The 11,705-nt window shown below is 37.1% G+C and overlaps 1 protein-coding gene across 1 annotated transcript in view; it reads right to left on the bottom strand.

The window, feature by feature from the left end:
* Positions 1-4,375: 4,375 nt before the first annotated feature.
* The window catches only part of LOC110158319 (cullin-1), a 46,558-nt gene continuing 39,228 nt past the window's right edge, over positions 4,376-11,705 (bottom strand). The window contains exons 17-21 of the mRNA XM_020922777.2: positions 10,808-10,855; positions 10,635-10,717; positions 9,327-9,432; positions 8,641-8,754; positions 4,376-5,139 (exon numbers count right to left, since the gene is read on the bottom strand). Coding sequence (XP_020778436.1) covers positions 5,059-5,139; positions 8,641-8,754; positions 9,327-9,432; positions 10,635-10,717; positions 10,808-10,855 — 432 coding nt within the window. The 3' untranslated portion in view covers positions 4,376-5,058. The remainder of the gene's footprint in view (positions 5,140-8,640; positions 8,755-9,326; positions 9,433-10,634; positions 10,718-10,807; positions 10,856-11,705) is intronic.

Here is an 11,705-nt window from a genome sequence, read left to right as displayed (position 1 = left end):
ACGTCACGAAGTGCGTTGCTCAACTGTCCCTGACCAAGCAAATCCAATGGGCAAAACAAATACCTGGAATCACAAGGTTTACAGTTTTGTCACAGTTAGAAAGTGCTGTCATTGCACTAATTGAGAATTAAATGGTGCCAGTGGCGTCTCCCCTCATCTTCAACTGTAAATGATGCACTTAACCCAAAGGCAATTGACAAAAATAAATATCTTTGTGTCTATTTTGCATCTCGTTAACGATACTCAGACAATATTTTAAGAATGCATTACAAAAATACTGATATTGATAGTAAATGTCTTTGTTAAGGGTCAACTAAACCTAAAAATGAGCCACAATATACAGAAATATCACAGAAAGCATTAAAGAAATTTCAGATTTTTGCGAAATTTCCATCAATTAAATCTAAAACCGTCACTACTTCTATTCAAATTGAGCATTCAGAGTAAATGCCTTTGTTAAGGGTCAAATAACCCTAAAAATTAACCACAATATAAAGAAATATCACTTTATAGATAAAAGTTTGACTCACAAAATGTAGAATAATGTAGAATTTGCTCGTTTGATAAGCCACTAGCTGTAGTTGTTCGCAGAAGCATTAACGAAATTTCAGATTTTTGTGAAATTTCCATCAATTGAATCTGAAACTGTCCCTACTGTCTCCTCTCATGTTCAACTATAAATGATACACTTAACCGAAAGGTAATTGACAAAAATATTGTTCTGTCTTTGCATCTCGATAACAAAACTCAGACAATATTTTAACAATGCATTAGGAATATAACGTAATTAATAGTAAATGTCTTTGTTAACTTTTGCACAAAACTTAAATCGACTTAAAAATTGACCACAAGATCTACAGAAATATCACTTTATAGGTAAAGGTTTGACTCAGAAAATGTAGAATAATGTAGAATTTGTTTGATAAGCCAGAAGCATAAAAAAATCTGATTTTTGCGAAATTTCCATCTAAAACTGTCACTACAATTCAAGTTTGCATGTAGAGAAGTCAATGGCTTCTTCGCTCATCTTCAAATGTAAATAATACTCTTAACCAAAAGGTAATTGACAAAAATAAATATCTTTCTGTCTATTTTGCATCTCAAAAACAATACTCAAGACTAAAATTTACCTCAAAATCTACAGAAATATCACTTTATAGGTAAAAGTTTGACTCACAAAATGTAGAATAATGTAGAATTTGCTCATTCGATAAGACACTAACTGTAATTGTTCGCTGAAGCATTAACAAAATTTCAGATTCTTGCAAATTTCCATCAATTAAATCTAAAACTGTCACTACTAAACGTCAAATTGAGCATGTAGAGGTGTCAATGGCTTCTCCCCTCATCTTCAACTATAAATGATGCACTTAATCAAAAGGCAATTGACAAAAATAAATCTTTGTCGATTTTGCATCTCGAAAACGAAATTAACCACAGAATCTACAGAAATATCACTTTATATGTAGAAGTTTGACTCACATAATGTAGAATAATGTAGAATTTGCTTGTTTGATAAGACACTAACTGTAGTTATTCGCAGAAACATTAACGAAATTTCAGATTCTTGCGAAATTTCCATCAATTAAATCTTAAATCTTAAACCGTCACTACTATTCGAATTGAGCATTTATAGGCGTCAGTGTCTTCTTCCTCTCATCTTCGACTATAAATGACGCAGGTAACCAAAAGGTAATTGACAAAAATTAATATTGTTCTGTGTATTTTGCATCTCGATAACAAAACTCAGACAATATTTTAACAAAGCATTAGGAATATAACGTAATTAATAGTAAATGTCTTTGTTAAGGGTCAATTAAACCTAAAAATGAACCACAATATACAGATATATCACTTTATAGGTAAAAGTTTAACTCACAAAATGTAGAATAATGTAGAATTTGCTCATTTGATAAGCCACTAAGTGTAGTTGTTTGCAGAAGCATTAACGAAATTTCAGAATTCTGCGAAATTTTCATCAATTAAATCTATAACCGTCACTACTATTCAAGTCAATATCAATATTCTGATTAATCCTAATGTTAGTCCAATGAGGTTCTCGTGGTCTTCTGATAATTTAAGTTATTAGGTTCTTTTTTCAGACCCAGAGTTTGAGTCTGAGGACTGTCCGGTATGAAAACAAACTCTGGGTCTGAAAACAGAACCTGATAACATAATTCTAAAGTTACTGGGAAAGCAAAACCTGAGCGATGGCAAAACTAAATTAATCGGTAACACTTTATAATAAGTACACCTTATTTAGCCTTAATAAAGCATGAACAAAGACTTAACTAATAACGATTCATGCTTAGTAACTACTTAATTACTACCTGAATTAGCACTTAACTTGCACTTAATTTGCCTGTGCTGTAAATAGTTACAGAATTTCTTACTGAATTACTCATGAACTAACCATTTGTTTGTGCATTTGTAAATGTATATTTAAGTACAAATTTGAACATTTATTAATGATTAGTAAGCCATGAGAGAATGATTTACTAGTAATGCATTATTGTTTCTCTGGAATTTGACCATCCTTAACAAATGCTTAATAAAGAATAATTAGTCTTCACTTTAGAAAAACTCTCAGAAAGACTTAACTAACAGATAACAGCTGCCTGAATTATCATTGCATTGCATTATTAGTAAATCATTCTCTCATAGCTTACTTACTAATGATTAATAAATGCTCAAACATGTACATACTTAAATATGCATTTGTAAACATGCAAATGGTTAGTTCATGAGTAATTAAGAAGTATTGAGTTACTATTTACAGCACAGGCGAATTAAGTGCAAGTTAAGTGCTAATTCAGGTAGTAATTAAGTAGTTACTAAGTGTGAATCATTATTAATTAAGTCTTTGTTCATGCTTTATTAAGGCTAAATAAGGTGTAGTTATTATAAAGTGTTACCAATTAATTAAATCAGTGATCAAAACCAATTAAATTAAATTGATAAAGCATACAATACTTAAAATTTGGATCAGAAAGGCAGGCCCGTCGACAGAAATCTGGGGGTCCCGGGGAAAGAAACCTCATATGGGCCCCCTTTGAATATAAATAAATAAATATAAGACGGTTCAATTTTGGGCCTCTAAATCCCCAGACGCTTTTGGCCCTGTCTACTGTCCTGCAAAAAGGGACAAAATTATCCAATCAAATCGCAAAACTGGCGATAAATTTGCAAAGACAGCGATTTTTGAAGTACCATAATTTCCTCCACAAACTAAAATGTCCCGTCTTGCTCTGCATAAAAACTGCTAACTCTGTAGTTCAGATCTGTACAAACATGTTCAGAAATGTGATTCTTGTTTTAATCTGCCAGCTCATATTTCTGTGTTTTTGTCAATTCTCCTGGATCCGTTTAAACAGAATTAATTATAATCCGTGTATCATTCGTTCATTCGTTTTTCAAAATAAAACCAGAAATAAGAAAATGAAAAAAACAACAATTTTCTTCATTTTTTGTCTCCAAAACCAAAATGAAAAAACTGATAATGATTTGTTTTTTCAGTTTTCGATTTTGTGTTTAAATGAATAACCAGGACTGAACCGGGACTAAACCTTTTTCAGTCCTGGTCTGGTCCTGGTCGAAATCAAGGTCTGGTCCTGGTCTGGCCCCAGCCTCAGTCCTGGTCTGGTCCTGGTCTCAGTCCTGGTCCTGGTCCGGCCCTGGCCCCGGCCCCAGTCCTGGTCTCACTCACGGTCTGTTCCTGGTCTCAGTCCCGGTCCCGGTCGCAATCACAGTCTGGTCCTGGTCTGGTCCCGGCCTCAGTCCCAGTCTCAATCACGATCTGGTCCTGGTCTGGTCCCGGCCTCAGCCCTGGTCCCAATCATGGTCTGGTCCTGGTCTGGTCCCGGTCTCAGTCACGGTCTGGTCCTGGTCTGGTCCAGACCTCAGCCCTGCTCTCAATCACGGTCTGGTCCCAGCCTCTGTCCCTGTCTGGTCTCCGTCCCGGTCTCAATCACGTTCTGGTCCTGGTCTGGTCCTGGTCTCCGTCCCGGTCTGGTCCCGGACCTGTTTTAGTCCTGGTTCAGTCCGGCATCACAGTTTAAGTCATGCAAACGGGAAACGTCCATTATCTGTTTTTTCCATTATTCATGTAAACACAAAATCGAAAACTGAAAAAACAAATCATTATCCATTTTTTCAGACAAATAACGAAGAAAATTGTTGTTTTTTTCATTTTCTTACTTTTTGTTTTATTTTGAAAAACGCATTAACGAACAATACAAAGATTAATTATGAAAAACATAAACCTCAGCTCTATTCACAATCACAAAACTCGTCAGAAAAACCATAATTAAATATTTTCCCCCACTTCATTGAGGCGCATTTAGGAGACCGGACTCCGAACAGAGACAGCTGAGCATTAGAGAAATCTTTACTTGTTTTTATTTTTCACACATTTAGAAAATGAACCACACTATACAAATGTCCACTGTTCAGTAATGAGACAGACCTCCTCCTGCATGAACTTCTTAAAACAGCCCACTCCCTGGTTCACTCTCTCTCTCACTCTCTCTCGTTTTTCGTTGTACGGTGGCTTGCGTGGGCCAAACCAGTGACTCCGCGATAACTTTTTAATATCATTTTTGTCGTCACTGTCTGAGGCGCAGTAGCATGCAGAAACCTTTGGATGCTGCCCTCCCCTGATTGGCTAAATTCATTACATTTGCGCTATGTAAATAATGGGAGTTTTTCCGTTTTAAGAGTCCGTGGAGCGTATTTACAATTCGACAAAGGGTAAAAGAATGTGTTTTTTGTTTTAGATGAGACAGGCAAAAACCGGGGCATGGAGTTCCCCCCCTCCGTTCCGACAGCGGCGGGGGTGTGTGTGTTGTTTGTTTGTTTGTTTCGTCCTTTTTATATGGAGAGCGCCCCCTTGTGGGTCATTCAAGTCTGCCGCTCGGAGGATGTCACACTTTTATTACTCAGACATAAAATAAAAAAATGAATAAGATAAACAAATAAAAATAAAAGGAGGGGGCAGGGGCGGGGGGGAGGAGGAGGAGGAGAGCCGGAGGTGGGCGAAAGTGGGCGGGGCGTATTGGTTCAGGCCAGGTAGCTGTAGGTGTCCTTCTCGCCGTCGACTCGCTCCAAATATTCCTTCTCGATCAGGATGTCGATGCATTTCTGTCCACAAGAGGGAGACAAACGGTTAGAACTGCGCACAGATAAAAGTCTAAAGGATTGTACTTAAAGCTCCACTGTGAAACTTTTCACCTGCTTGTCTGGAGACGCAATTTCTGTTCCTGGAATATCCCGCAGTATGGCATTAAACTACCACATACTGCCATTTTCTGATCTGTGTTTCGTCAGCAAAAACAGACCTGGAGTTGTGTCTTGTTTCATGTTTAATTCACAAATCCTGCTAGTTTAGTTCTTCTCTCAAACAGAAAACACTCTGTTACACCTTGTGATGTCATGTGGTCAAACAGGAAGTGTTCCAGTGGCCTTTAAACTCGTCTATAGATTGTATTTTATATTAGAGCCGTTTTTCTGCTCAAAACATGTTTGTGATGGACAAGATTAAAGCCGTACAGTGACAATTCGTGTATCATTTGTTCATTCGTTTTTCAAAATAAAACCGTAAATAAGAAAAAAAAAAAAAAAAAAAAACTATTTTCTTCATTATTGGCCTCCAAAACCAAAATGAAAAAATGGGTAACAGCCGTTTCCCGCTTCTGCCGTATACGGATGGAACCAGGACTGAACCAGGACTAAACCATTTTCAGCCCCGGTCTCGTTCCCGGTCGCAGTCAGGGTCCCGTTCCCGATCTCGTTCCCGGTCCCAGTGCCATTCCCAGTCCCGGTCCCAGTGCCATTCCCAGTGCCATTCCCAGTCCGGTCCCAGTGCCATTCCCAGTGCCATTCCCAGTCCCGTTCCCAGTCCCGTTCCCAGTCCCGTCCCAGTCCCGTTCCCAGTCCCGGTTCCTCAGTCCCCGGTCTCAGTCCGGTCTCAGTCCCGGTCTCATTCCCGGTCCTGTTCCCAGTCTGGTTCCGGTCTGGTCCTGGACATGGTTCAGCCCTGGTTCAGTCCGGCATCTCAGTTTAAGTCACGTAAACGAGAAATGGCCGTTATCTGTTTTTTCCATTATTCTTTTAAACACAAAATCGAAAACTGAAAAAACAAATCATTATCTATTTTTTCATTTTGGTTTTGGAGACAAATAAAGAAGAAAACAGTTATTTTTTCGTTTTCTTATTTTTGTTTTTATTTTGAAACACGGATTTGTAACATTTCAGGCAAAGCAATAACATTTCTATGGCTACATTCAGACTGCAGCCTGAAGTGACCCAAATCCGATGTTTTGGCCCCTGTGCTCTTGTATCTGATCTTTTAATGACAGTCTGAACGACATAGATCTGATTTTTTCAAATGCGACCCAGGCCACTTGGATATGTGCTCCTAAAACCGATACATATCCGATCTTTTGACACGCGACTTCAGTCTGAACGGCCAGGTCACATTCATCCCACCTACACATCAGGCTCAGAATCTCGTCAATGGAGGGAAAGCGAGTTTATTAATATTTGGCGGGATCATTGCATTCAGGCCAAATTGGAGGAGTCTTTTTGGAACTGGGAGGTTTTTGTACAGTCCTGGCTCCAATGCCAATGAAAAATAAAGAGCCCGTGAGCCAAATACAAGGAGGATAAAGACTCAAACAAACGAAGCGGCCATGGACATGTAACTTGTTCATTTTACGAAGAACTGGACCGTATTTTGAGAGACAAGCCCAGCGTTTAAGCAACTTCTGTAAACACTGAGCACGCTTGCTGTCCTTCAATGCTCATGCGAGACACTTTTGGGGCGTTTAAAGTTCACACTGGAGACCACGAGATTACAAGTCAAATTTAATTGGAAATGTGAACGAAATCACAAAAAAATCTGATTTCACAAAAAAATCTGAATTGAGCATTAAGCCCTGCAGTCTGAACATAGCGTAAGGTGATAAATGGGTGCTAGATGCTCCGTCAAAAAAGTAACATCATAAATCATGACCCATCTCTGTCCTCAAACATTAAAATCAAATATTGGCTTTACTGATCATAAAAAAGTATTGATGATTATAAGAAAACATTTTAAATTATGTGTAATAGTTGACGTTTACATTTTGTGCGTTTTTTTATTCTCATGCCAATTATCGCAATCAGAAAGATGAATGAGCTCATTTTGTGTTGCCAAATCCAAAACCCAACCTGCAATCAAGCCAAAAAAGCTCTCTGATATTACAGCTAATGGCAACCCTGGTCCATTTGGTTGTATTGCAGTTCTTAAAAGTTTATGAAAACTCGTAAACTATTATTATTATAATTATTACAAACAGAACAGAAAAGAGATCTCTATATAAATCCTGAATGTCTGATATGGACTCCATTAGGGCAGCAACAATGACTATTAAACTACACTTAAGACTATTATTATAATTATGATAGTATTTTGATTATCTGGACTATGCAGACTCTAAAACAATCACAATAGTTCAACTTTCATTTGGTTAAAAATCTCAATGCACAAGAGAAATAACCTCAGCACTTCAGCTATGTACCGTATTTTTTGGACTATAAGTCGCACTTTTTTCATGGTTTGGGTGTTTCCTGTGACTTATATATTAAAATTTTCACACTGACAGATGTGAGAGGCTCTCGTCTAGTTCTGTACCACTGTCACTTCACTCTACTGCGCACGTCTCCTGCAGAAAGAGCCTCTGTCCTGCTGCAAGTCGTCCAAGAACGCCGAAATGTTGCATGATTTCTCTTAATAAATCTCACAATTTGCAAGTAAGATGGTGGATTTTTCTCTATGTTCTTGGGCTGCTCAGTCTTCTCCAACGTACCCTTCTCAAGTAACTGATGTGCAAAGTTCTCATTCTTTTATATTGTCTGCTGCAAGGAGTGAAATATGTGGCTGAAAAAGGTACTCGAGCAGCAGAAAGAAAGTTTGGAGTGCGTGAGAAACTTGTGAGGGAGTGGCGAAAGGCGGGGGATGAAGAACACAGCTTCACGGGAAACGGGAGGATACACCGTGCAACTTTCCTGGAAGTCACTGGATGGATTGACAAAACCTGGACTTCAGTGACAACAGAAACCATCCTGTCGGGATTCAGAAAGGCCGGAATAATTCTAACGGGAACTGAAGCTGAGTCTGACAGATACACAGAAGAGGAAGTGGTGCTCTCCACAGAGTTGTTCAGAAGTGACATAGAGGATGAAGAATTGAGTGGATTTAGTGATTTGGAGTGAGATGGAGAGTTTGTTAAACTTTTTCTGTTCTGTTGTTTATGTTATATTTATCTGAAGAACTGTTCATATGTGACGTTAATAGTCTGTTGTTCTCTGTTCTATTGTTTTTACTATAATTTGCCTTTCAAGAGGAAATGTTGATTCCTGGTCTCCGATTTTACTAAATAAATTTACCCCAAAAAGTGCGACTTATGTATGTTTTTTTCTCCTTAATTACGCATTTTTTGGCTGGTGCGACTTATAGTCCAAAAAATACGGTACTGAAATCACAATGTGTTTATTATAATGTACGGAAAATGATGCTCAAATAAATAAATACACAAAATTAACCACTGATCATCCATCTTGTAGTCTTATCTTGTACTCTCATCGTGTCTGTGCAGTTACCTTGATGACGGGGACTCTGGGTTTGAATCGTGACGAGAGCTGGTTCAAGACTTCGGCCAAAAGCTGCTGGTGCTTCAGGACCTTCCTCATCTTCATAATGCGCACGATGGCCGCCTATAAGCACAAAGAAAACGCTCTCAGAACAATGTGTAAGCCAAGTCAGGAGGACATTCTGCGCATTCTAGGGCTGATTTTATCTGTATCTGGAGAGGCAACATTCTCATTTAACAAGTTTAGTGTCACTTAAACATGGGGATTATGATTTTATGATTTACGATTTGCTTAAAGGGCCCATATTACATTATTTTCTGATCTCTGTTATAATGTTTCCTCATCAAAAACATATCTGCAGTTGTGTTTTGTTTCATTCACACATGTTTAAACACACAAACTCTCCATATTTAGGATCTTCTCTCAAAATGAAAACACTCAGCCCTGGGATATAAAACGTTTTCTGAAATGAGTTTTGTAGTTATCGATAAGGACCGATTTTTGACGATTCCTTACCACATGGGACTTGCAACAACAAAAAATGATTCACTCAGTTGTTTAGATTTTAAATGTAATTACAAGATTAATGTAATAGTAGAAGTAAGAATTTGTTGGTTGTTTCTCAGTTCAGAATTACAAATATGCTAGACGACAGCTTCAGTCTGTATAGTTTTTATTTATTTATTTATTTAGACCTGGATGAGCAGTTTTCTGTCCTCCTCGATGTTCTTGTGGGTTGTTTCTTGCTCCTGTTTCTGCTCAGTCTTCATCGGGACGTTAATGTTCACCCTCAGCTTCTTACTGCAAAAATAAAACACACAAATGTTATCGTGGGTGATATGGCAATATATATATATTTTTTTTTCACCAAAAGGAACGTTTATTTAACATTAACTAAATTAAACTAATGAACTTGAACTTCCTGGGACAGATCAACATAAAACAAAAACATTCAATAAATCCTTTTGTGGCAATAATGAACATGAACAGTGTCTTTTTGGTGGTTCAATTCTTCTTCTGATTTTTCTGATTTCTTCTTCTGTTAAGTCCGACACTTCTCACCTCAGATTTTCAGGTTAAATTTGTGTAAAAATATTCTAATGGCATGTTGACTGCAGCTTATGGGCCACTGTAGTGCTGTCCAGTGGAGTTTGAGGATTAGAAAAATGTCAAGACAAAGATGAAGTTTCGATCTTTCATCAAATTTCAGTCATAATTCTAGGGCAATTTATGGCAGCTTTACTTTGCATTTATTAAAAAGGTAACAATAGCCACATTCTTTGGGTGTTCCCTCTTCTCTCTGATTGGTTAATTCGACCTGTCACTCACTCAGGCTGACCAACAAGAGAAGTGGGTGAGAGAAGATCGCTCACCTCTAACTGTAACTGTCCTCCATCTTGTCATTTTGTCACTACTGAATATTTTGTATTTATTTTATCATTTTAAACATTTTATTCTATACATGCCTCTTTGTTTTCGTACCTGTAGGTAAATTTGTTTTGCAGATTTGAGAGGCAGATCCCACATTTCACATTTCATTCATCCGTATTATGTCCAATAAACACGTAAAAACACACATTTACAAAATAAAATGTTACAGTTCTCCAGTGCAGAATGGTTTGTTCCGTAAACAATTAGTTAAATTTATCCATCACGCTTGGCTAAAATCACAATAAATATTAAATGTTGTCCTCCATCTTGTTGTTTTGTCAGTATTGAATTGTATTTATTCTATCAAAGTCTAATTTTAAACACTTTATTTTATGCATGCCTCTTTTTTGACGCACTTAATTTGTTTTATACTGTACAATACTGACGAAGAACATTCCCAGTTCTTCGCTTCTGTTCAGTCGCAATGGCACTAAAACTTTCTAATTCTGAAAACATGCCAATCATTTTATTTTGTTTATTTATTTTACATCTTCGGGCAAGATTTTTTGGTTTAGTTTATATCTACTGCTGTCGAGTGTTGTGAAAAAGTTGAAGTAAAAGCATTTTCTTACTTTTTGTATCCGAGGAACAGTTTAATGACAGTGTCCGGTTTGAAGTCCACCTCATCTACGTTGGCGTTCTCATCTTCCAAAACCTGAAACACAAACAAAAATCAAGTTATGATCAATGATTAAACTCGACTGTGGCAATTCATTGCATGCGATTAAGTCAGTTTTGCACTCACCAGTAACTTAGACTTTAATAAAATCTGAAGAACTTGAACCAGTATGTCCTGCAAAAGAAATTATAAACAATTAGTCAAAACAATTCAGTAAATAATCATCAAAAAAAATCCAGAAAGTTGAAAATTCCCGCTTGACGGTCATTTTAAAGACATAACACTGTACAAAATTCCTACTTTTTTTTTGTTATGGAGGATTAAAGGTTGTGGGGTCGACAGGATGAATCCAAAAGAGAAAAAGACTGAATATGAACTGACAAAATAAGACAAGAATCACATTTCAGAACATGTTTGTACAGATCTACACTGCGAGATTGGTGTTTTTTTTTTTTTTACGTATTCAAGGATAAATCCAGCGTTGGACCGATAAGCGGTACACGAACCTCTGCAGTGTTGTCATAATACTAAAATAAACACTAGATTTTGAAACTCAGGAACAGACTAAACTCAGTCCTGATTTAGATACCACAATGGATAATAAAAATACTATTTTTTTTCTTTCTTGTGGTGTTTTAGTGTCTGTGTAATCCCTCAGTGGTCCAGGTAGGTTCTATAGTGGTACAGTCTAAACCAGCTCCAAACCAGGTCCAAACCAGCTCCAAAACCAGGTCCAAACCAGGTCCATGTGTGTATACTAGTCTATGTGTTACTATATTTGTTCTGTTTCAGCTCAAGATCATTCTAAAGACATTCAAGAAAGGGTAATTTATTTTTTTAGTATCAATACTTGCTCAAATGTTTATGCAGTTTTTTTTGTTTGTAATTTTATTTTTTATTTTCTTAAGGTGACCCAGTGTAAATCATAATTACAAAAATAATAACTTAACACATTTTCATGTCCATATATATATAGTTTTCTTTCTCAGAGTATTTTATTTTACCTATAATTTCTTGAGACCCT

The sequence above is a fragment of the Boleophthalmus pectinirostris genome, unplaced genomic scaffold (assembly GCF_026225935.1).
Source record: "Boleophthalmus pectinirostris isolate CB_2022bp ecotype Guang Dong unplaced genomic scaffold, ASM2622593v1 HiC_scaffold_15, whole genome shotgun sequence".
NCBI classification, from domain to species: domain Eukaryota; kingdom Metazoa; phylum Chordata; class Actinopteri; order Gobiiformes; family Gobiidae; genus Boleophthalmus; species Boleophthalmus pectinirostris.
The sequence above is the reverse complement of the archived record's forward strand: the minus strand, read 5'-3'. Positions and strand labels throughout refer to the sequence as shown.